Source organism: Accipiter gentilis, chromosome 10 (genome assembly GCF_929443795.1).
Source record: "Accipiter gentilis chromosome 10, bAccGen1.1, whole genome shotgun sequence".
NCBI lineage: Eukaryota > Metazoa > Chordata > Aves > Accipitriformes > Accipitridae > Astur > Astur gentilis.
In genome coordinates this window covers 27275250-27301007 of record NC_064889.1, presented here as the reverse complement: position 1 = coordinate 27301007, position 25758 = coordinate 27275250, and the positions used below count along the sequence as shown (strand labels likewise).

At 45.7% G+C, this 25758-nt stretch overlaps 1 protein-coding gene across 2 annotated transcripts; it reads left to right on the top strand.

Moving 5' to 3' along the window:
• The first annotated feature begins 6795 nt into the window (after positions 1 to 6795).
• LOC126043980 (myosin heavy chain, skeletal muscle, adult-like) lies at positions 6796 to 24103 on the top strand. 2 transcript variants are annotated; one of them, XM_049813058.1, is made up of 38 exons: positions 6796 to 7029; positions 7119 to 7262; positions 7356 to 7512; positions 10763 to 10790; positions 10889 to 11000; positions 11094 to 11186; positions 11317 to 11380; positions 11473 to 11571; positions 11678 to 11781; positions 11881 to 12019; positions 12678 to 12796; positions 12895 to 13044; positions 13863 to 14033; positions 14680 to 14985; positions 15138 to 15209; positions 15470 to 15557; positions 15649 to 15766; positions 16100 to 16223; positions 16305 to 16441; positions 16546 to 16801; positions 17572 to 17814; positions 18046 to 18222; positions 18309 to 18454; positions 18542 to 18632; positions 18722 to 19111; positions 19263 to 19389; positions 19569 to 19687; positions 20134 to 20330; positions 20743 to 20926; positions 21013 to 21178; positions 21350 to 21474; positions 21635 to 21943; positions 22044 to 22247; positions 22517 to 22642; positions 22737 to 22907; positions 22994 to 23098; positions 23242 to 23337; positions 23948 to 24103. In XM_049813058.1, exons 1-38 carry the CDS (start codon positions 6823 to 6825, stop codon positions 24101 to 24103), a joined length of 5820 nt encoding a protein of 1939 aa, XP_049669015.1. In that variant the 5' UTR covers positions 6796 to 6822. The 2 variants fall into 2 exon arrangements, with proteins under 2 accessions (XP_049669015.1, XP_049669014.1); XM_049813057.1 differs by having other exon boundaries at positions 14680 to 14989; positions 15136 to 15209.
• Positions 24104 to 25758: the final 1655 nt, after the last annotated feature.

Sequence of the window (25758 nt, the reverse complement as noted above, 5' to 3'; positions counted from 1 at the left end):
ACTTACACTGTAAATCCCAAGGCGTGTTACTTATGATGCTACTGTCATCAAATTCTGATCTGTCCCATGTACTGACGTTCTGCTGAAGAATCTGTGATGGAGAATATCCATTGAGCATAGCAAATAATAAGCATCTAAGTAAAACACTACTGAATGAGACACCAAAGGTTACTTTTTGTTGACTTGGGATTTGCTGCCATGCATGGAGAAGAGGAGCCATTTTCCCTGACACTATTTTTGGAGTCAGGCTGCTGTCACTTGCTAAGTGCTAATGCAAACTGGGGAAATCATCTCTCCATAAGAACCCATAAAGGATGATCTCTCAGAGAAAGTTTTAAATGGATGCAGTTGGTATGCTCCCCATATGGACTGCAGAGGACCATGGATCCATGACAATCTGAACAAGAAATAGCAAACTGTCTCTCCCAAGCACAAAAGCAGCATTCCAGTAATAGCACAGGCAAGAGGACCAGAAACAGAATCTTGAAATCCCTTTCACTGACAATTTTGTCAGAAGCACAATTCAGCTTCTCTATTCTACAGGAACCAGTGAATCCTTCTGATTATGGAAATCCAGGAACGTTACCAGCTCCATGAGCAGAGTTGAGCTCCCTGTCACACCTCCCAGTGGAGTAAAGGAAACACCTAGCAACTGAGCCTTGCTCTTAGGGTCTCATGCTCCTACACCAGCTGCAGAATAGGCAGGCCACACCTCACTCACCATGCAAGCAGCACAGTGCCAACCTCAACACAGTACTGCTAGGGAAAGAGTCCAGCACACAGGAAGGCTTTGGAATTGGAGCTTAAAGAGATAAAATCCAAGCTTAGGTAACACCTGAGGCCAAGAGCAGTGTGGGGTCACGGCATGGCTCTGCTCTGAGACCCTACGAGTCACCTTGCAAGATAACTGGAGGCACTTCTCAAAGAACTGAAGAGACTGATCTGGAAGGGAGGCAATATACACCTGTGCTGCCTGTCAATGCAGGGACCAAGTGAAGTGGCCATTGCAGCTCGAGCTGGAGAGGCTATGAGATACATTTCCCCAAATCTACTTGCTTAGAGCTCAAACAATGTCCCCGTCTCTCAGGTTAAACTCAGACTTTGCCAGGTACAAGCCTCATGGAGAGAAAGGTGTGTCCCCAGCAGCCTTTAGTGGGGTGAGCAGGGAATCTCCTCAGGAGAGGGGATGCAAGCACTGTTAGAGCACCCTGACACTATGGCTGCTGGCTATCCGGTGGCACGTTGTCATCATTGCTTCATTTCTGACCCATTTCCTTCCCTGTTCTTACCCATGAGGCCTGTTCCCCTCCTCACCTGCCCTGTAGCAGGAGCCATCCAGTTGCTTTGATGGGTGATGAAAAGGGCACTTGGAAGGTCACCTTCTCAGCCAGGACCCACTGCTCAGCAGCGACTACTTCCAGAGACGTTAGCTAAGAACATAAGAGGTGTCTGAGGAGTAACTGTGCAACTTGGGCACTCATTCAAGTGCAGCCCGACTTCAAATGACAGGCCTGTCCTACCAGCCACTGTGTTTCCCTTTTCAGTCAGACAATCTGGTCCTTCTCCACTGAGATGCTCAGTCTTTTTCAGGCTGCAGGAAGCCACGTAAGAATGTCATCACTGGAAAAGAGAAGACACGACCAATAGAAAAATCTGTTAATCAAACTCCCTAAAGGAAAGATGCATTCACTTCCCTTTTCCCTGCTGTGAGGTCAGGAAAGACCTGCAGAAATTGGTCCCTGAGAGGAAAAGCAGCACGAGGAGATGGTAAAGGTTATCCTGAGACAGGATGTATCTTAACCAGATAACCCACAAACACCTGCATGGTGTAGACATGGTATGCTAGGCGTGGAGAAAGCACTCCTCATATTTAATTCTACAAGAGTCAATGCCCATCAGCAGAATAAACAGGCTTCTTAATGAGGAAAGTGTGTCCGTACCATATGCAGGCTCCAGCACTCAGCCATGTCTTAGCAGAAGGGCAGGGAAGAGGAGTTTTCCTCCAAAGGATTAGGGTGCCAGCATTTCTGTTCAGCTTGGGCTAGCATTCCTGGGAGTTCTCCTTTTACACAGAGGACTGCTGTCTGAAGAAACACTGCTGAAGTGGAGGCTGGGCATTCCTTGTCAGACTGCCCATCGGGTCTGGTGACATCGCTCTCAGTATGCCTAACAAATAATTGCAGCATAACTGACAACGCCATTTGAAAGCTGCACTTCTTACAGTGGATGTTTTCAAACATCCTTTGTCTCTGCTCATGCTGGAAATGCTTTTGCTTCGCCTCTATACACCTTGGGTTCAGTGCTGAACAAATGCAATCCCTACCCGTTACTGAATTGAAGCTTATGGTATCTTTATTTTTTCACCTAAGAAGTGCCATACAATGTCACCTGTGAAAGACACCATCCCATTAACCCTGTGAGTAGGAAATCTGATCTGTGATACAAAATAAAAAATTGGGAAGGAAGGAAGGAACAAAGGAAGGAAGGAAGGAAGGAAGGAATTGTGGATGCTTTGATGACACACTGACATCTCGCCTCTGCTGTAGCTGCCACTTCAGCAACCAGCATTCTCTATCAAGTCCACCTTGCTACACATTAGCCTGACGCTAGATCTCACATGCCACATGATCCACTGGTGGCTCACAGGGCGCACTGATCTCTACAGGCACGCTCTGCTAATCCAGACAGCATGGCTGGTAATAACACCAACATGCTGCAAATCCCACAGGGACTGCTTTTCCAAAGTCATCTTTGCTTGCTTTCAACAATTCTCCAGCCTATTGCCTGATTAATAGCAGTCACCTTTCAAGGTAAGTTTGCTCCACCACACCAAACACAGCCCACACATCTGTAACTGCTTTATGTTAACTTCCATGGCATCTACCTGGGGACTAAGGTATCAATGAAGAGCTATTAATAGACAAAGGTCAACTTCCATGCTGAGCACAGAAATTACAAATAGAGCTCCATTGCAGCTGCAGTTTCTTCTTCAAGAGGTAGCCAGCACAGGCATTCATGCTGTGGATTTGTACCTGCTGCTAGCATTTGACCAGAGAAACGTTCTGTCAAAGGACAACCTCCTCAAACACCGTCCAGCTACATGCAGGTTTAGGTGGGACAGTGTGTTGTGTGCTACAGTCCTTCTGCACCCTGAGCAGTCAGGCAGCCTTCCACGTCTTCCTTTCTGGAAGCTGCTGCCTCAGTTTTCTGGGTTCTCCTTTACAGACCTCCTAGTCTTCTTGTTGCCTACCAATGGTCTTCACTTGGAATATTTTTCCTTCTAAATCTGAATGGACGTCGGCTCATTGCCTCTCCTTGACTCTTCCCACAGTTAGTTAGGGTCACATTACTTACACAGGAATTCTGGAATTATTTTCATCCTTGGAATTATTCTAATTGTTTAAATAGAGTAATAAGGAGGACCCTGAGAACTACCAACCAGTCAGCTCCATGCCAGTGACTGGTAAGATCATGGAACAGACCTTCCTGGAAGTTATGTTGAAGTCTATGGAACACAGGGAGGTGATTAGAGACAGCCAACATGGCTTCACCAAGAGCAAATTGTGCCTGACCAATCTAGTGGCCTTCTACGATGGAGTGACTGCATCAGTGTACAAGGGAAGAGAAACTGATGTCATCTACCCAGACTTCTCTAAGGCCTTTGATACGGTCCTCCACAACATTCTTGCCACTAGATTGGAGAGTTATGGTTTTGATGGAGGGACTGGTAGATGGATAAGGAATTGGCTGGATGGCCACATCAAAAGAGTTACAGTCAAAGGCTCAGTGTCCAAATGGAAACAGTGGTGTCGCTCAAGGGTTCATACCAGAATCAATACTATTTAATATCCTCATTAATGACGTATACAGTAGGATGGAGCACACCCTCAACAAGGTTGCAGATGACACCAAGCTGAGTGGTGCAGCTGATACACCAGTGGGAAGGGCTGCCATCCAGAAGGACCTTGGTGGGCTTGAAGAGTGGGCCCAGGTGAACCTGATGAACTTCAACAAGGCCAAGCGCAAGGTCCTGCACCTGGGTCAGGGCAGTCCCCACTATCAGTATGTACTGGGGGATGACTGGATTGAGAGCAACCCTGCAGAGAGAGGTGATTCTCCTGTTTTACTCTGCTCTCATGAGACCCCCACCTGGAGTTCTGTATCCAGCTCTGGGGCCCCCCATGCGAGGAAGACATGGACCTGCTTGAGCAGGTGCAGAGGAGGGCCATGAAAATGGTCCAAGGGCTGGAACACCTCTCCTATGAGGAAAGGCCGAGAGAGTTGGGCCTGCTCAGCCCGGAGATGAGAAGGCTCTGAGAAGACCGTATCGCATCCTTCCAATATTTAAAGGAGGCTTATAAGAAAGATGGAGACGGACTTTTTAGCAAGGCCTGTAGCGACAGGAGAAGGGACAAAGTTTTTAAACTGAAGAAGGTAGATCCTGGTTGGATTTAAGGGAGACATTTTTTAAGATGAGGCTGGTGAGACACAGGAACAGATTGGCCCCAGAATTTGGGAATGCCCCAACATTGGAAGTGTTCAAGCTCAGGTCGGATGGGGCTTTGAGCAACCTGATCCAGTCAAAGATATCCCTGCCCACAGCAGGGGGTGTTGCACTAGATGATCTTTTTAAGGTGCCTTCCAACCCAAACCATTCTGTGATTCTATCCTCTACCTTCTGCATGTCCATGGGAGTCACAGATTGCCCAGAGAGGCAAGACTTCAGGTGCACACCTGCGCTCACCGTTTCCCACTGGTTGTCTCTGGGCTCCTCCTGGGCAGGGCACAGGGTGTCTCCATCAGCCTCCACATGCCCTGTGCAGGGAGCCCAGGGGTGAGCTCTGGGTTTGAATGCCAAAACAGTGGGTGCTGCGGTGGCAGAGCCCTCCTTGGAAAATGCTCTTCATGCACAGGCCAGTGCTTGATGCTGGATATTGCTTTGGATCACAGGCATCATTTTTCTGACCTTGCCCCTGTGTTATTCACTGAGCTTTATGCGCTGAGCTCTTTTAATAACCAAAATGCCAACAACCGGGAGAAGGGTGTGTTTAGAACTGATGGTGTTTAAAGCATCTCAAGTGACAGTGCCCTTTTCCTAGAACTAGATCAGTCACTCTCCAGGACTACTGGCAAATTCCCCCTTTCTCAGAGTATCAGCATTGTACAGGACTGCCTGCCACCTCTAGTGGTCTGATACAGGCAGCTCTGTGTTGATAGCTTTTGTGGCTGGAACTGTATGAATGTGTAAGTGTGCGAGATATTTGGGATGGGATGGGAGTGCTGGAATGAGTGCAGTAGCCAAGTGCAGAGGATCTCAGACTGTATGCTGTGTGTGTGATTGTGTGTATAGCTGAGTTTGGGTGGAGGGGTCGGGGGTTTTTTGGAGTTGTAGGTAGTGAAGGGCTACAGGGACCTCCCCTGCTTCCTGACTTGGTTGAGGATATTGCTTGATATATGTTGACACTGGGTACACATGTGAGGAACAGACGTAAGCTGTTTAGAAGGGTACTTTGCATTTTTGACTCTATCACGTTCTTAAAAATCCATATTAAATTGGGGTACAGCAACATCCTTGTTAATTACTTTAGTGCTAGGTACTAAATAATACACATTTATACTTACTCAGCTCTATATCTAATGCATTTTTGTGTGTACCCTATCTTTCAACAGTAACATTTAGAAAAAATATGTAATCGTTTCTTTGTCTTGGGCTGCATCTCAATTCCCAAGCATGTTGTACACAGGAATTCAGAATGTAACACATTTTTTTTCTGTCATTTCAAATACTCGATGAACGTAAGAGTTAAATTCATTTAACCAGATCCTGTTGGCTTTCTTTCACATGGGTTATCTACTGCTGTTAATGCATTTCTTCATTAGCCTCAGAACATCATGTGGAAAACATTATTGTTATCTGCATAATGCAATTGGAATAGTTACAGGACAGAGATTCAATAAAAATCTGCTTTGAGTCCAGGACGAAATCACTGGAAATGCATCAATAGAATCCATAAGTCCTACATCCAAGTTCTCCAAGTTCCTTGACTAATGGAGATTCTCTTCTTAAATCTCTTGTCAAATTATTTATAGTCAATACATTCACTTCATTGGTAAGATACAAAACCTTTCTAAATATATCTGGTCAAATCAAATGACAATTATGCCCTTGGTTAAGTTTGCCAGACAATGCTTTGCCAAAGAACGTTTGCCAAAAAATATTTTGACCGAAGAAAGAGGAGGAATCCAGAGCATCTGCCAAGCAGACTCTATAAAAGTGTCTTTATAGCGCTCTGCTCTGTCTCCAAGAAAAGATTGAAGGTAAGAGTGCTGGATATAGTGTTTTGTTGAAGTTAGCTATCTGCCTTTATTATGCAGTATATTCTTCCCTCTCAAACTGTTTTCTAAATAAGTTTTTCCCTCTGCTTTAAAGGCATTTGTATACTTTCTACCTATAACTTTTTTTGAATTTTACCTAAGACTAATAAGGTTAATTTAACTTAATTCATATTCTCAAACATGACACTGTACAATCTGTAAAGTCAATGTACAATCTGTACAGTATCACAAGACACAAATAACCGTGTTTTTTAAAAGATTATTCTGTATTTTTCAAGGATCAAAAAAAGATTCTCCTCTTCTGGGTTTAAATCATTAAAGAGGAGTAAGGCTATTTTTGCTAATTTTAGCAATTGTAGTATGTGCTTAATTTTAAAACATTTGAAAAGTTCTCCTTGCAAACAAGGTACATGAATAATGTATTAATGACACAGTTGTTTTCTCCCACAGGGTTGCCTGTTGACGTGCTTTCAATAAACTGCAAACATGGCATCTCCAGATTCTGAGATGGCCATCTTTGGGGAGGCAGCTCCTTATCTCCGAAAATCAGAAAAGGAGAGAATTGAGGCTCAGAACAAACCTTTTGATGCCAAGTCATCCGTCTTTGTGGTGCATCCTAAGGAATCCTTTGTGAAAGGGACAATCCAGAGCAGGGAAGCAGGGAAGGTCACGGTCAAGTCTGAAGCAGGAGAGGTGAGTAAAAAACAAGGCTTAAAAACTGTATGTAATTCCCAGTTTCAGCTCTTAGCTGATGTACATGCATCTCTTTCTTCACCTGACAGACCCTAACTGTGAAGGAAGATCAAATCTTCTCCATGAACCCTCCCAAGTATGACAAAATCGAGGACATGGCCATGATGACCCACCTCCATGAACCCGCTGTGCTGTACAACCTCAAAGAGCGTTATGCAGCCTGGATGATCTACGTAAGTAGCAGCAGCAGTCTCCCTCTGGGTAGCTAGGAGGAACTGCTCTGCCAGGCTAAGTGGAAGCCAACGTGCTGTCTCCCTTCCTCGCAGACCTACTCGGGTCTCTTCTGCGTCACGGTCAACCCCTACAAGTGGCTGCCGGTGTACAACCCGGAGGTGGTGTTGGCCTACCGAGGCAAGAAGCGCCAGGAGGCCCCTCCACACATCTTCTCCATCTCTGACAATGCCTATCAGTTCATGCTGACTGGTGAGTTGCTTGGTTTTCTTTAAAATTATTTGGCTGTGAACACTCACAGAGGAGAAAAGAAGTCTTTTCACTGCAAAATAGTTCAGTTTAATGGTGTTGGGAGGACAGAAGTCCTCTCATCACTGGTATTATTTTCTTCACTGTATACCATCACTGAGATCATGTTTCTAACAATCAACATTAGAATTTACTGTCCACGATCTTTGGGAGGGTATGGTTTAATGCTGAATACATTGTCAGATTTTCCTTCAAAGAAATTTGGATAAACTGTTGAAGTTCTGGTGCTTTGTTAGCTGAGAGGATTGTTCTTTGAATGATTTGCTTTGCAGGACTGAAAGTCACTAGGGTGGAGTTCTGTAAACAAGATTGGGTGTAAAGGGAAAGGAGATTCAACATCAAAGCCAATGCTATGGTGGTTTTACAAAGACTTGGGAAGCCGTCTTAGACATTACAGTGAAACCTGCTGGGAAAATTGATACTTCCTCCCCCCATCTCAGAAACAATTTCTTCTTTTCCATTCATTAATATAAATGGAACCAATAAGGAAGAAGGATAGTGAAAACTTTTCTAGCATTGTCTAAATCTCCAGACTTTCAAGAAAGAGCAGAATAGTCGGAAAAATATTAAACAAAGAGAGGCATGGTTAAATTTCTTAAAGTAAATCTTGTTCCCCCCTCTCTTATTTCTGTAGTATTCAGAGCGGTAAGAAAGTTGATTGGAGAGAATACTATGAAAATGGAACAATAATAAATCAATGTTTGTTTACTGTGTCTCATCCTGGCAGTACTTACGTAAGTCATCATACATTTACTCTTGCTGACACCTTCAAGAGATGTGCAGGAACTTGGTGAAGGCAAACCCAGACTTTTCCGCTAGGAGTTAGTTACCTAATGGCTTAGTCTCTTCAGATAGCATGCAGATTATTGGAAAATATCATCCTAGAGGCCTAGAACAAATGTAAATCATCTGGCAAAAAGCACTTTCTCTGAAAGCCAGTCCAGCTACACAGCCTATTAAAGGTGGGTTATTAAACACACATAGACTTTCTTCAAAACATAACTCTGGCTAATTAACTGTGAAAACACAAGAAGGCATGCAAAATTACAGGTCTGAGAACAACTTGCAGCATGCATAAAAACTTATGCTTATTTCTTACACATAAGGAGCAGAAGGGCTTAAGATGAGTCTGTGGCGTCTGTACTGACACAGTCAAAATTTAAAAAGACAACTTGGAAAATATAAGGTCATATCAGAACAAGTAAATGAGATTTTCATTTGTTTACCTTAAAGCAGTGTGGGAAGTACTCATTTCTGGAACTCCTCCTTACAGTGGGATTCATCAGAGGAACTTCTTCTGAATGAAGTGTCCTTAAAGAAAACCAACAATAAAATAAACACTAGCAAATTGCCAGGACAGAATTCAACCAGGCATGCCAGTGGAACTCTACAGGTCAAAAATTTTCACTGACAATTGCCTGGAAAACGGCAAGTGTTACTCTAACTTTTTAAAAGAGTTGTGAGGGAGTTTTAAGGAACAGCATAACGGTTAGCTTGATTTTTGCAAAAGGCAAACTGCCAGCAATTTCTAAACAAGGCAGCTACTGGGCATGTGAATATATGTGACTTACCAAGAAAAAAAGATGCATTTATTTTAAAGGGAAGTCTTGCCTTACAAAACTACTGTGTTTTTTTTTAACAAAGGAGAGCTGGTCAAGGTAACCCATATGAATTCAACAAAGATCTTCAATACAGTTGATAAAGCAGCTATTTTTGACATAATTTTTACGCTTACATTCACTACCAGCTATAGAACTAAGAAGGTTCAAAAAGAACTGGGTAAGGAAAAGGAAGACATGGTAAAAATATTTTTTTCCAGTTTTCATAGTGCCAAGATTTTATCAATGTAGTCTCACTGGGGTCTGTTCTGGGCCTTCCGCTGTTCATCATTTTTTTAAATGATCTGGAAATGATGACAATCTTTCTAATTTGACTAAGTCCTTCAGGCCAGTAAAGATGAAGTCTAACAGTGAAGAATTTCAGAGGGACTTTATGACATTAAATGATTGAATTATTATTCAGTGATGTGGCAACAAAGTTGGGTCAACAAGAATGTAAAACAATGGACATACGGGAAAAAAAACCAAAAGATGGGCTCATTGCTGACAACTACTGCTTCTGTTATAGATATCCTTTAATACAGCTTGAAAAATGTTGGCTCAGTGATCAGAAATCTACAAAATAACAAGTTGAGATCACTGACCAAGAAATAGAGACCGAAAGAGAAAATATCATTATATTATGGTGGTTACCCAAGGAATGCCTGCACCTTGTGTACTGGATGCATTTCTGCACTTCCTTTTTCAAAATAGAATACAGTAGAAACGGAACAGGGCAAAACAAAGATGAAAAGGTTTCCGAAAGATATGGCAGGACATCTGCTCAGGTAACTCTAGACAAATGATTTGTGCTACTTAATAAAATTATCCATGGCATGGAGAAGATGAATGGACAAGGAAAGAGCAGACAAAAAAACAAGCTCAGCACCAGCTGCACTTTTTTTCCTTCACACAATAAGTCGTTCAAAAAAAGAGCAGTCAGGGTGATAAAAGTTGAAGCAACACAAAAAGAACCGAGCATGGATTAAAAAAGCAACCAGACAAAATTCTGGAAAGCAAACTCAGCCCAGGCCATTACACACAAAACCATCTCATCTAGCTCTGGAAGTATCAAAATTTCAATATTCTAGAGTATGGAAGAGTATGCTGGTAAAAGGCTACTACATGCTTATGATGTTTTTGTGATTTTCTTTAAGCAACAGTCAATTGGCCACTGACAGAAAAAAACATCTAGGAGGGCCCGTGGACTGGTCAGGAGTGGTTGTTCCTATGTTATAAAGTTTATGCGAAGCACCTGCTGCGTTCACTTTAGCTTACAGATAGTTCAATTAATCAGTAACTCTACAAAAATACTGCTTAGTTGAAATCCTTTTCATAACGAAGATGAGCAGCTTGACATGAAGAGAATAGGCAGAAAAAGAAGCACATATACTACACCTGACATCCACATCAGTGTTGACATGTCAGTTTCCCAACTTTAAAACGTTCAAAAGGAATTGGGGTGGAGGCACACAGTTTTATGAAAGGAAGGAGCTGCCTACAGATAGTGCATCTTCTAAAAGTCCCAGGAATATTTTTTTCCAGGATATCCATGACACATACTAATCATCTCTTTGTTTCCGCCTCCTTCACAGATCGCGAGAACCAGTCGATCCTGATCACGTATGTACACTCCCTGCTCGGGTCCCCGCTGGGCTGCCCCGTGCCAGGGGACCTCCAGCCTGACCACACGCTCTCTGCTTCTGTCTTTGGTTTGGCAGCGGAGAATCTGGTGCAGGGAAGACTGTGAACACAAAGCGTGTCATCCAGTACTTTGCAACAATTGCAGCAAGTGGGGAGAAGAAGAAGGAGGACCAGTCAGGCAAAATGCAGGTAAATTAATAGATACTGTCTTGAATCAAAGCTTTCCTCTGTTCCTGACATGATTTTTGCAAATGAAAACCTGCAATAATGATCACCCTGCAGGGAACGCTTGAGGATCAAATCATCAGCGCCAACCCACTGCTGGAGGCCTTTGGAAATGCCAAGACCGTGAGGAATGACAACTCCTCACGCTTTGTAAGTTGTGGCTTTGGACAAAATCTCTCCCTCTCATTACAAGATAAGTGATGGCCCTGGCAGTATTCCACATAAAGGAGATGTCAAAAGAACCCATCCAGGCTGAAATGCTGCTGCTTCTCCTTAACAGGGCAAATTCATCAGAATCCACTTTGGAGCTACAGGCAAACTGGCTTCTGCTGACATTGAAACTTGTAAGAGACTCTCCTGGCCTGATCCCATTCCTTCCTAAAGACCCACCTCTGTGTGCCTTCCTGTGCCTAACTCTTTGTACCTTCCTTTCCAGATCTGCTGGAGAAGTCCAGAGTCACTTTCCAGCTCAAGGCAGAAAGAAGCTACCACATATTTTATCAAATCACGTCCAACAAGAAGCCGGAGCTAATTGGTAGGAGGGATCATTATGTCTTTTTGAGGATGATCACTGAGCAACAGTTCCCTCTATTACCTGGTTGGCAAAACTAAGCCTGCGCCTTGCCTCTTCCTGCTTTCAGACATGCTCCTCATTACCACCAACCCTTATGATTTCCACTATGTGAGTCAAGGTGAGGTCACTGTTCCCAGTATCGATGACCAGGAGGAGCTCATGGCTACAGATGTAAGTAACACAGGAAAAAGGTACCTACTCCACATGTCTTGAAGGTGATATAGGTGGCCTACTAAGGACACGTATTTGAATTCATTGTTTCAACTGCAGAGTGCCATTGACATCCTGGGCTTCTCTGCTGATGAAAAGACTGCCATCTACAAGCTGACAGGGGCTGTCATGCACTACGGGAACCTGAAATTCAAGCAGAAACAACGAGAGGAGCAGGCAGAGCCGGATGGCACAGAAGGTATCAGCAAATTCAGCAACTGTCTTGTTCAAAGAACTTCTCTGTTTGCAGAGATGATATGTTAGCCTCCAAAGACAGGCATTTGCTGCCCTGAGTCACCACATAAAGCACTGAGGAAATGCATCTTTGTTCATTGTTTATCTAACTGCAGAGGTGCTTCCTTGATCATGGGAAATACCATTATTTTATCCAATGGATTCTGCCTAGGCACACACAGCCGGAAAGGGGGAACTTCAATGTCAATACAGGATACCACTCTCTCTGTAAAACCTTCAACCACTAAGTCACCATGACGTGCAATCATATGTTTTGTGAAATAAATCCTCTATTCTTTGTTATGCAGAAAGCCGCTTTCCACAGAAAAGGAATGTGCTGCATGCATGCCCCATGTATTCCCAGAGGCCTTTGGAGTTCTTCTGGGAAATTCCAGATTCGTGCTATTCCTATCCAAGCCATACCTGTTCTTGCTTTCAAAGAAGGCCATCATTAGCTTCCAGAATTTACATTCCTTCCCAGACCTTCTGTATGAGACCAGACCAATGCTTTCCTGTTTCTAGAACATGAAGAGCAGAGTTGTTCACACTGACCAAATTCTAGCCGTTGTCCAAAGATAAATGCCTCTCTCTCTCCCTCTCTCCCCCTCTCTCTCCCTCTTTAGTGGCTGACAAGGCTGCCTACCTGATGGGCCTTAACTCAGCTGACCTGCTCAAAGCCCTGTGTTATCCCCGAGTCAAGGTTGGGAATGAATTTGTGACCAAAGGTCAAACTGTGGAACAGGTAACATCTGGAGGTTGAAAATACATGGCTTGAAAGAGTACTTGAGCATTCTTCTTTGACCCTAGGAGGTAACTCCGGTTCTTTCTTCTCTACTTTAGGTGAACAACGCAGTTGGTGCCTTGGCAAAAGCTGTCTATGAGAAGATGTTCTTGTGGATGGTTATTCGCATCAACCAACAGCTGGATACCAAGCAACCCAGACAGTACTTCATTGGTGTCCTGGACATTGCTGGCTTTGAGATCTTTGACGTAAGGAACAAGGATTTGGCACCATAGTCAAGGGAGGGGCAAGGAGGGGTCATCAGGACTCAGAAACATGCTTCTTTTTAAGAAGGTTCAGTTTATCCTCCTCATCCGCAGTTTTCTAGAAACCTCTCCCTCTTTTCTGTCACAGTAGCACCCTCAAATGGCTTTACTAACAAACACTTTGATTCTAACGTCAACAGGTAGAAGAAAGCTCTGCTTTCTGACAAATGGTCTCAGAGGCCCTTGAGCTTGCAAAGGTCTTAGGCTTTGCAAACAAAGAGACAGCTCTGGGACTATGGTTAACACAGATGTGGGCCACAGGTACGGACGTTCTTGGAAGAGCCAAGGAAAGAGTAGTGCTACGGGAAAGTTCACAGCATGTTTCCTGTGTTATGCATGCAGTGATGATGCTAGGACTTATGTGTCAGGGCAGAGAAAACCCTGGATTGTTGATCTGAGGGCAGAGAAATTCTTGGGTGGGACACTGAGGAGGTTTCCACTCTCTGGGAGGTCAGAGGGCTGAGACACCTACACAATGCTGCAGCTAAGGTTACTGAAGGATTTGATCTGAGTAGCACACTAAAAGAGAATTGTTACTTTTATCTTCATTTCAAAAGTAATAATAAAGAAATCCTTCGAGGACAGTGAATTTTACAATAGAAGTCCTGCTAAGGAAACACACACTGTTACAATACACTTAGGAGTGGTGTTTCAGCTGGGGAACATCAAAGAGCGGAATGCTCTGTTAGGAGAATGCTAGCAAAACCCTGTGTTGTTTGCCACACTTTGAGAGCTTGTGCACCTCTCCTTCCTTTGGGCAGTTCAACAGCTTTGAGCAGCTGTGCATCAACTTCACCAATGAGAAACTGCAACAGTTCTTCAACCACCACATGTTCGTGCTGGAGCAGGAGGAGTACAAGAAAGAAGGAATTGAATGGACGTTCATTGACTTTGGGATGGACTTGGCTGCCTGCATTGAGCTCATTGAGAAGGTACCTTTTCCATATAAGTGTACAATGTATCTTGGAATTCTGTGATGTTACTGAGCCAGATTCAGCTCAGAAAGAACTCACAGCCAGACATTCAGTGCCAGTGAAACAAAATATTTTGCACTAGAATTTATTTTAGTCTGGGGAAGAGAAATTAGGAAACTCAAATCTCTGTCGTGAATCCTGCATTACCTGGTCTTCAAGCATGGAAAAGAGAGCCTGGACTCCCACCAACAGACTTCTTTAAAACAAGCTGGAGTCACTCTCCTTTCCTTTTTCCTCTGAAGACTCAAATCAGAACTCCCCACACAAATTTGGGAAATAAATGTCGCCTGGCCTGACTTCCCATAGCAACTGGCACTCCTGTTGCTATCTTCCCAATTATTTTCCTGTTTACCACTTCTCCCTCCAATTCTATTCCCAATTCTAACCTGAACCAGACAGACATTCTTACCAGTTCCATGAAGACAGGCTGCAGGAAGGCAAGGGAAGGCAGAACTAAGCTCCCTGGCTGAGGGCAACTCGTGACAAACTTAGGCCCTTGTCCAGGCTGAGATGCTACCCATAACACACTGGTACCTTTGATGTTGGTAACACATGCTTCACATCATTATCCTTTTTCACTGTCACTTCTTGTGGTACCTTTCAGCCCATGGGCATCTTCTCCATCCTGGAAGAGGAGTGCATGTTCCCCAAGGCAACTGACACCTCTTTCAAGAACAAGCTCTATGACCAGCACCTGGGCAAGTCCAGCAACTTCCAGAAGCCCAAGCCTGCCAAAGGCAAGGCTGAGGCTCACTTCTCCCTGATACACTACGCTGGCACAGTAGACTACAACATCACTGGCTGGTTGGAGAAGAACAAAGACCCCTTGAATGAAACTGTCATTGGGTTGTACCAGAAATCATCTGTGAAGACACTGGCCTTACTCTTTGCCAGCTATGGTGGAGCAGATGCAGGTCAGCATTGTGAAAACTGTATTTTGGGTGTGGGACAATGTTGACACAGAATTAAAGCAGTAAACACTAAACATTTAAAGTTTTGTGTTCTGTAGTCTCCAAGATGCAAACTACATATTTTAATACTTTTTTTCTTCCATTTGCAGAGGCTGGCGGTGGTGGCAAAAAGGGAGGCAAGAAGAAGGGTTCGTCTTTCCAGACTGTCTCAGCTCTTTTCCGGGTAAGGGCAGAAATCACGACCTCATTATTAAAAATACCACCTGAAATAATATATGAGTTGTGTAGAATTGCTGTAAGAAAACAGCCGTGTAATTCCCTGAGCAGACTCCGATTTGTATGAATTGAAGCAGGTTTACACCATCATAAACATGCATTTCTGATACATCAAGACACTGAAAGATTCACTTTTTATATGTATATCATATATAGCCATGCAGTGCTAACAAACTTTAATCTAAACTTGACCTTGTAATCTCACAGGAGAATTTAAACAAGCTGATGACAAATCTACGCAGCACTCACCCTCATTTTGTACGATGCATCATCCCAAATGAAACAAAAACACCTGGTAAGGAGATCCAATAGGAGGGAAACTCAAGGCACAAAAGCTCTTCTGTGTATCAGACAATAGGGTAGTCACTAATGGTGGTATCTGTTAGGTGCCATGGAGCATGAGCTGGTGCTGCATCAGCTGCGATGCAATGGTGTGCTGGAAGGGATCAGAATTTGCAGGAAAGGATTCCCCAGCAGAGTCCTGTATGCTGACTTCAAGCAAAGGTAAGAGTGCTCCATCTTTCTCCCCACTCAGAACAAACTGTATAGCCTGAGTACCTTAAGAAACTTGAAACGTTATATTTCAAAAAAGACCTATGTAGTAACATAGACATGTTTTATTGTGAGTTGTTGATTGATTTTATGTTGATGATCAGGACTCCCTTGGACTCTGAGGTATCAGTATGAAATCTTCACTGACACTATCTTGAAAGAATGGACTGTCTCTAATACATGACATTACTCGGTCAGTCAGCTGTTGCTGAGAAGCCTGTGGCATTCAGTTGCACTGGAGATTCCAGTAATGTGGATTTCTTCATGTTCTGCTTTCTCCTACAGATACAGAGTTCTGAATGCAAGTGCTATTCCAGAAGGTCAGTTCATGGACAGCAAGAAGGCTTCAGAGAAGCTTCTTGGGTCCATTGATGTGGACCACACCCAGTACAGATTTGGTCACACCAAGGTAGGAAAAAGTCCTGAGTTCAAATACTGTGTGCCTCTGTTATGCACTGAGGCTCACATACTACATGTTCTGTTACTTAAGGTGTTCTTCAAAGCTGGGCTGATAGGTCTTCTGGAGGAGATGAGAGATGAGAAACTAACAGAGATTATGACCATGACACAAGCCAGGTGCAGGGGCTTCCTGATGAGAGTGGAGTATCGGAGAATGGTGGAGAGGAGGTAGGCATTTCTCACCCATGTATCATGTTCGCATGGGTCTTGGCTAATGGAGTCTAAATTCACCACCCACATAGTATGCAATAGCCATGTGAATTTTATTTCAGGGACTCCATCTTCTGTATCCAGTATAATGTTCGTGCATTCATGAATGTCAAGCACTGGCCCTGGATGAAGCTGTTCTTTAAAATCAAGCCCTTGCTGAAGAGTGCAGAATCTGAGAAGGAGATGGCCAACATGAAACAAGAGTTTGAGAAAACCAAGGAAGAGCTTGCAAAGTCTGAGGCAAAGAGGAAGGAGCTGGAGGAGAAAATGGTGACATTACTGCAGGAGAAAAATGACCTGCAGCTCCAAGTCCAGGCAGTGAGTATCATCATTCATTTGTCCCTGGGAAAAGAATATTACACAATCAGAACGCTTCTTACCCTAAGCAGAGACTTGCAGGAAGCTGACTACCGTGCAGTAGAAAGCAGTCTAAATCACACACTCTAAGGCACTCTGAGTAAACAGGCACTGGCAGCGGCATGGTGAGGCTCATGGCAGCCCCACATGAGACTCGGCATTCCTGCTGTCTGAGGAAAGAGCCATGTAACACTAGCCAACATGTAATCCACAGCAGAGAGCTCTGAACTGGAAGGGAAGTATCTCCATCTACTCACCTTTCAAAGCAGTGTATCTGTCTAACAGAGTAAAGGCAAACCTGAGAAGGACCCACTTTTCCTACGTCCAGCAATACTAGGCGGCCTTGATTACTTTCAGAAACATGGATAGTTTCCATTCAAACTCAGTTAGGAAAAGGCAGTTTCTTCACACCAAACAAAACACCGCTTGCTCCACTGAATTATTCTCACAAAGCCTTTACTCCCCAAATATTATGAGGTTCATGATGAGTGAATTAAAAAGAAAAAGCTACCCTCTCTGTGAGGCATTTTTAGAGACACAAAAAATCTGGAATCAATGTTGATTCCAGATGACAAGCTTTCCAGTAGGCACTGGGCAAGATCTTCCAGTTGCTGGAGTGGGAGGCCAGGTTCAGCGCCTATTTTAATACACACCTACGCAGTGATACAGAAAGACAGAGCGGACAAACTTCAAAACATTACAACTCATAACAATTTGTGTCTCCTCACCAGGAGGCAGATAGCTTGGCTGATGCTGAGGAAAGATGTGACCAGCTCATCAAAACCAAAATCCAGCTGGAAGCCAAAATTAAGGAGGTGACTGAAAGGGCTGAAGATGAGGAGGAAATTAATGCCGAGCTGACAGCCAAGAAGAGAAAACTGGAGGATGAATGTTCAGAGCTGAAGAAAGATATCGATGACCTCGAGTTAACGCTGGCCAAAGTGGAGAAGGAAAAGCATGCCACTGAAAACAAGGTACACACACAGGGGGTCACATAAAGGGTGAAGGGACAGATGCCTCCCACATCAGCCTGGTATCCTCAGAACAAAGCTAGGTCTGCAACATCCCAGGAGCATCACAGCGGGGCGTCTAGGCAGCCCAAATGAAAAACAAGCTCCTGGCTAAGCACTGCAAAGTGAAAAGGTCACTGCACTAAGCAGTCAAGTCTTCTACACAGACTTTTGGCACTTTCTTACAATCAACAGGTGAAAAACCTCACAGAGGAGATGGCAGCCCTGGACGAGACCATTGCCAAGCTGACAAAAGAGAAGAAAGCCCTCCAAGAGGCCCATCAGCAGACACTGGATGACCTGCAGGTAGAAGAGGACAAAGTCAATACGCTGACCAAAGCTAAAACCAAGCTGGAGCAGCAAGTGGATGACGTAAGCACATGTGCAGATAAATGAAAAAGAAAAACTTGTAGAGGAAAGCATAGCCAGCAGAGCACTGATGGTCTTGTTTGTTTTAGCTGGAAGGGTCCCTGGAGCAAGAGAAGAAACTGCGCATGGACCTTGAGAGAGCTAAGAGGAAACTTGAAGGAGACCTGAAGCTGGCCCACGACAGCATAATGGATTTAGAAAATGATAAGCAGCAGCTGGATGAGAAGCTGAAGAAGTAAGTGGGGCTGTGGGGCACCTGAGTGCTGGGATGGCGCCCCTGTCCTTTTGCTTTGAGCTCTAACATGGTTTGCTTTGCCCAAAGGAAAGACTTTGAAATCAGCCAGATCCAGAGCAAAATTGAGGATGAGCAAGCCCTGGGCATGCAATTACAGAAGAAGATCAAGGAGCTGCAGGCAAGTCTTTGTTCCTTGTCCTCTCTCACCCAGTCTCAGGTGAGGTAGGAGGAGGGCACGGGTATGAAGGGTCCCCTAATGTTCCCCAGGCTCGTATTGAGGAACTGGAGGAGGAAATTGAGGCAGAGCGAACCTCTCGGGCAAAAGCAGAGAAGCATCGGGCTGACCTCTCGAGGGAGCTAGAGGAGATCAGCGAGCGCCTGGAAGAAGCAGGAGGGGCTACAGCAGCTCAGATTGAGATGAACAAGAAGCGTGAGGCAGAATTTCAGAAGATGCGCCGTGACCTCGAAGAGGCCACGCTGCAGCACGAAGCCACAGCTGCCGCCCTGCGGAAGAAGCACGCGGACAGCACAGCTGAGCTTGGGGAGCAGATCGACAACCTGCAGCGAGTGAAGCAGAAGCTGGAGAAGGAGAAGAGTGAGCTGAAGATGGAGATTGACGACTTGGCCAGTAACATGGAGTCTGTCTCCAAAGCCAAGGTATAGAGTTGCAGTAGGACATGCTCACAGGGCAAGGTATGGCACATAGGCTATGCCTACCAGACACGTTCTCATAAAAAAAATCCATGCTGCGAGAATAAGGCAGAGTGCAGGTGTTCATCTCCTTTCCTTCCTTGCGTTTGCTATCTAGGCAAATCTGGAGAAGATGTGCCGCACTCTGGAGGATCAGCTGAGTGAGATTAAAACTAAGGAGGAGCAGAATCAGCGCATGATCAATGACCTCAATGCTCAAAGAGCTCGTCTGCAGACAGAATCAGGTGAGACATCCTCTTTCCTGAGGGGTAATAGGAGGATCTGCGTGCCGTGAGCATACCAGAGGGTGCAAAGTGACAACTGGTATAACCTCTCCAGGCCACTCCTGACTACACAGGTCTACAGGCAGAAACTGTCATATTGTTAGTAGTCTAGTTACCTTTTTTTACTTTACCCTTCCCAGGTGAATATTCACGCCAGGTGGAGGAAAAAGATGCTCTGATTTCTCAGCTGTCTAGGGGCAAGCAAGGATTTACCCAACAGATTGAGGAACTCAAGAGACATCTAGAGGAAGAAATAAAGGTCTGGAAGTACCCTACTGTCCACAACCTACATCATCCCTAAAAGCGTCCAGAGAATCCTGTCTGATCCAAGATTGGTTCAACAATCTTTCCCCAAACACATGTAGTACTGGGGGGAACACCAGTAATGCACATATCCCCACTCATAAGCTAGAGAGGGAAGGAAGCGTAATGATTGTCATGCTAGACGAAGTCATCCACAAGGCTTTCAGGAGATGCTGATGATACTCTCTGAGACAGGATTCAGACACATACGTCGAAACATTCACAGGAACAGCAGATTACTGTCCCCAGAGCACCTGTCACTAACACATCCTGATCCTCCAGAATACATTGATGAAGGCTCTCCCAACTTTGCATTTGCCTAATTAGAGTTTCATTCTAATTTTACTGTCAAGAGGCATCTCAAGACAAGTATTGAGGTTACCAATTCCAATGTCCCCACAGGCCAAGAACGCCCTGGCCCACGCTGTGCAGTCTGCTCGCCACGACTGTGACTTGCTCCGGGAACAATATGAGGAGGAGCAGGAAGCCAAGGGGGAGCTGCAGCGTGCCCTGTCCAAGGCCAACAGCGAAGTGGCCCAGTGGAGAACCAAATACGAGACGGACGCTATTCAGCGCACGGAGGAGCTGGAGGAGGCCAAGTACGTGAGGGATGTGCGATGTCGAGTGGATGGAGAAGACTGAGACTGTCAAGGGAAACTGGAGTCTCTGAGAGTGGGTTAGGACAAGGGCAGTACGAAAGCAGGGATATACTGTCTTTGTGGTAGAGGGGAGAGGGGGAGGGAGAGGAAAAGCATGCTGTGGAAAAAGTGCAGATTGGAAGGACAAACGTAGCCTTTAGGGCTAGAAAGGCTAAGACAGGCCAAATACTCAGTAGGTGGTAGGACACAGAAGTGATAGACCCTTTAGGCTGCATGCAATCTTGGAACAGAAAAAACACTGTGAAAAATGCTAGGCTCAAAGCCCCCAGAGTGGTCAGCTGCCCTCTCATGAACAGTGCAAAATTGGCTCCCCTCTAAGCTCTAACCCAGAGCTGTGCTTATCTCCTCCCAGGAAGAAGCTGGCACAGCGCCTGCAGGATGCAGAGGAACATGTTGAAGCTGTGAATGCCAAATGTGCCTCCCTGGAAAAGACAAAGCAGAGGCTGCAGAATGAAGTGGAGGACCTAATGATTGATGTGGAGCGATCAAATGCTGCCTGCGCAGCTCTGGATAAGAAGCAGAAGAACTTTGACAAGGTCTTTTGGGCTCCAGGCCTGGGGTTCCTGGGCAGAGCATCCCCTCCCGATTGCCACATCCACACTGAGGTCCTGTTTCTCTTCAGATCCTGGCAGAATGGAAGCAGAAGTACGAGGAAACGCAGGCTGAGCTGGAAGCCTCCCAGAAGGAGTCTCGGTCTCTCAGCACGGAGCTGTTTAAGATGAAGAATGCCTATGAGGAGTCCTTGGACCACCTGGAAACGCTGAAGCGTGAGAACAAGAACTTGCAGCGTAAGTCCCTGGCCCTCTGCTCCTGGCTGGGCTTTCTCACTATCCACCACTACCACCTTTCCGTATGGGTCTGTGCCTGCAGGCTGGCAAAGCTGCCTGTCACCTTGGTGTGGCAGGGCCCTTTGCATTCTGCTCTGTGCCTGACCGTGCTGTTGGTCTTTGCTCCCACAGAGGAGATTTCTGACCTCACGGAGCAGATTGCCGAGGGAGGAAAGGCGATTCATGAGCTGGAGAAAGTCAAGAAGCAGATTGAGCAGGAGAAATATGAACTCCAAGCCTCCCTGGAGGAAGCTGAGGTATATACAGTGCTAATAAATGGTGTCCAGACTGAAAGTATGAGAGTATTTATCTGCAGAAATGTCAGGAAAGCAAGCCTAGATTTTGTGAAGTACTGCATAAGAGATTACATAGAAAGGAAGCAGTAGTTTAAGTCACTGTTCCTGCTGACCTGTCCAGGCTTCCCTGGAACATGAAGAGGGGAAGATCCTGCGCCTCCAGCTTGAGCTCAACCAGGTGAAGTCTGAGATTGACAGGAAGATAGCAGAGAAAGATGAGGAAATTGACCAGATGAAGAGAAACCACCTCAGAATTGTGGAGTCCATGCAGAGCAGCCTGGATGCTGAGATCAGGAGCAGGAATGAAGCCCTGCGTCTGAAGAAGAAGATGGAGGGGGACCTGAATGAAATGGAGATCCAGCTGAGCCATGCCAACCGCGTGGCTGCAGAGGCACAAAAGAACCTGAGAAACACACAGGCAGTGCTCAAGGTCTGTTCAGCAAAGCTACAGAAAGAGAAGAGCCTTCGCTGACATTTTTGTCACTCCAGCACACACTGCCACCTTGCAAATTCTCTTGCCTCTTTTACAGGATACCCAGATACACTTGGACGATGCTCTCAGGACACAGGAGGACCTGAAGGAGCAGGTGGCCATGGTGGAGCGCAGAGCAAACCTGTTGCAGGCTGAAGTTGAGGAGCTACGGGCAGCCCTGGAGCAGACGGAGCGGTCGAGGAAAGTGGCTGAGCAGGAGCTTCTGGATGCCACTGAACGTGTGCAGCTCCTCCATACCCAGGTCAGGCATGCTCCTTGAAAGTAATCCCATTAACAAGGGACAACACCGAATGCAATTGCTATGCATCTTGCAAGTGATTACTATGTAAACACTTGAAGAGCTATGCTGTAATATGGCCAATCCAGCCAGCCACCCATGTCTGGTTTGCGGCTATGGCTCTAAAGAGGACTCTTGCATTAAAGACTTTCATAAACAATACTCACACTTTTAGCTCTTGATGTGGAGGCATGAAGTCTAAAAGTTCAAACCATGTTTTTCCTGTTGCACAGAACACCAGCTTGATCAACACCAAGAAGAAGCTGGAAACCGACATTGCCCAAATTCAGGGTGAAATGGAGGACACGATCCAGGAAGCCCGCAATGCTGAAGAGAAGGCCAAGAAGGCCATCACAGATGTGAGTCGGGGGCTCCCTTCACTGCTGATGGTGGATGTGTAGTCCCCAGAACATCTCCAGCCTGAAAATGGCTTTGACCTTTTGCTCTCATCAGGCGGCCATGATGGCAGAAGAGCTGAAGAAGGAGCAGGACACCAGCGCCCACCTGGAGAGGATGAAGAAGAACCTGGACCAGACGGTGAAGGACCTGCAGCACCGTCTGGATGAAGCTGAGCAGTTGGCCCTGAAGGGAGGCAAGAAGCAAATCCAGAAGCTGGAGGCCAGAGTGCGTAGGGCTTTTATTTGTGCATGAGTGAGCACGTCACGTAAGTAGCCAGCAGGGAAGCTCCAAAGATGGGGTGCTCATTGCAGGTGCGGGAGCTGGAAGGGGAGGTTGATGCTGAGCAGAAGCGCAGCGCTGAAGCCGTGAAGGGTGTGCGCAAGTACGAGAGGAGGGTGAAGGAGCTGACCTACCAGGTAAGGCAGGAGGCCGCCCTGGGCTGAGAGAGTTTTCTCACAGCAAGTCAGATTTTGTGCACACCATCCCCAAGGGGGACTGTTAACCTCACATGATGCAGAACCAACAATTCATTCTCTTTCCTGCTTGCCAACTGCTTTAGTCTGAGGAAGACCGTAAGAATATTCTCAGGCTGCAGGATCTGGTGGACAAGCTGCAAATGAAGGTGAAATCGTACAAGAGACAAACTGAGGAGGCCGTAAGTATTGCTCAAAGAATGGGCAGGAGCCACCTTCCATTGGGGCAGCACGCTCATTGAGATGAGTATGAATAGCAGGAAAGGGGCATGAAAGAAACTCCCAAGACACAACAGTCTTGGCCACACCATTTACTATGGTGTCATGAGGCCTTGCTGAGTTCTGGGCACCCTGCAGCAGTCAGTGATGAGCTGAGGGAAAATCTGCAGCCTGTTTTGTACAGGATGTGAGACTAAACAAACCTGGGGGCTACATCCTCTGACTGAAGATAACTGAAGTTCATGAATCTGTGCTAGTAATCAACAGCAGAAGGCTTCAGGGTCCTTCTCAACCCAATAAGTCGCACCGATAGCTGGGCAGCAAGAAGTGGGAGAATAAGTACACAAATGACAAATCCAAGAGACAAAAATGCTCCTCAGCAGTGACATAGTACTGGCGAAGCTTGTCACAGTGGGGTCCTGAATAAGGGAGGATGAGGAGATCTGTGTAAGGCTTACGTGTAATCAGCGGTGGGAGTGGGGTGGAAGAGCTACAGCCCTGCAAGGCTAGGGTGCAGGTGGAGTGACACCCCTGCCCTGGGCTCCTCACCACCGACTCCCTCTCCCCGCACAGGAGGAGCTGTCCAATGTCAACCTGTCCAAGTTCCGAAAGATCCAGCACGAGCTGGAAGAAGCTGAGGAGCGGGCTGACATCGCAGAGTCGCAGGTCAACAAGCTCCGGGCAAAGAGCCGGGAGTTTCACAGCAAGAAGATAGAAGAGGAAGAGTGAGGATGTCATGAGGCAGCAAAGTGACCTGAGGGCTGCACAAAATGTGAACCTCTCAGTCGCATTCTTCTGCAACGTGTCTTTGTAACCAAGTTAACCTCTAGAGAATAAAGAACGTATATGCCTTTGCATATGCACTATGAGCACCAGTTTTCCTTTGTCTTTTATTGGTTAGGTCTATATCACCATTAGCTTTTGGGCACATCTTTGGCTCATAACTTCTGTGTAGCTATGTCATGGTATAGCTTTTTGTTATCTGGTTCATGACTACTTGCCCCTTCTTTATTACTTAGTCACTGGGGCATGAATAGAAATTTAACATCACATGAAGAGAATTTAAGGACAATAATTCCTGACCGTGACTCCTGCCAGTTCAGCCTTCCTACTGTTCTGCCCCAAACAACATCTTATGTTATATTTACCCATACAGCACCTCAGCAGTTTCCAGTTGCGCAACATGTCAGGTGCGAGCTGCTCCTTTTGCTCGCTGCTCTCCAAAGAAGGTTTGTGGAGGGCTGATAACCAACAGAGTTTATGTTTTCTTGGGGAGCTGGCAGAAGGTGGTCTTTAGCCTCTACCATGTTTGCTTCATTAATTTAGTGTCCTAGTTTCAGCTGGGATAGAGTTAACTGTCTTCCTAGTAGCTGGTCTGTCTTCCGAGAAAGCTGGAGGGGCACAAGAAGTTGGCACAGGACACAGCCAGGGCACCTGACCCACACTGGCCAACAGGGTATTCCATACCATGTGACGTCCCATCTAGTACAGGAATGGGGAAGTGGGGGCAGGGAACCACCGCTTGGGGACTAGCTGGGTGTCGGTCGGCAGGTGGTGAGCAATTGCACTGCGCATCATTTATACATTCCAATACTTTTATTATTACTGTTGCCATTTTATTAGTGTTATCATTATCATTATTAGTTTCTTCTTTTCTGTTCTATTAAACCTTTCTTATCTCAACCCAGGAGTTTTACTTCTTTTCCCGATTTTCTCCCCCATCCCACTGGGTGGGGAGGAGTGAGTGAGCGGCTGCGCAGTGCTTAGTTGCTGGCTGGGGTTAAACCACGACATTTAGTTAGATAGGGAGACCGTGAAGAGTATCACCTCCCCTTGGACTAAAACTGGAGAAGGCTGGTGACAGTTCTGGGGTAGTTCCTTTTCTTCCTGTAAATCAGGTCAGTGTCCACAAAAGCTGAGTCTCTGGCACACTACCCTCTGAAACACTACCCTGCCTGGGGGAATCTTTCTTTCCTGATGAGAGAGCCCATCTGTTGAATGTGGTGCTTTCCTTAGTGGTATTGTAGAAACTCGAGGCCTCAAACAGGAGCTTCTCTCACTATCCTATGGCGAGAGAGGTCACAGCAGACAGTGAGCAGGGAAGAGGCAGCTGCAATAGCCCATCAGTGGAAGGGAAACACAGCAGTCTTCATTAGTAGCTGGCATTTCCAGTCTAGCCTACTGACTTTCCATTCAATGTGCAGAAAAAGTAACAAGGAAGCTGGGCAGACAAATGGCAGCTTGATTCTGAGCCTGAGCAGAGCTCCACATGAACTGACAATGAAGACTTGAGAGCAGGGGTAAAAAGCCATCATGTTCAGTCTCAGTCACTGCCTGTTGGGGCAGAGCTCAGAGGACTGTCACAGCCACGGCTTCTGAATTCC

Bases quoted from the DNA above. Each gene is read 5' to 3' on its own strand.
- LOC126043980 (XM_049813057.1), top strand. From the start codon at position 6,823: ATGGCATCTCCAGATTCTGAGATGGCCATCTTTGGGGAGGCAGCTCCT. The intron at 13,045-13,862 runs GTAAGGAACAAG...TCCTTTGGGCAG, and splicing joins CTGGCTTTGAGATCTTTGAC to TTCAACAGCTTTGAGCAGCT. The intron at 18,455-18,541 runs GTAAGTGGGGCT...CTTTGCCCAAAG, and splicing joins CTGGATGAGAAGCTGAAGAA to GAAAGACTTTGAAATCAGCC.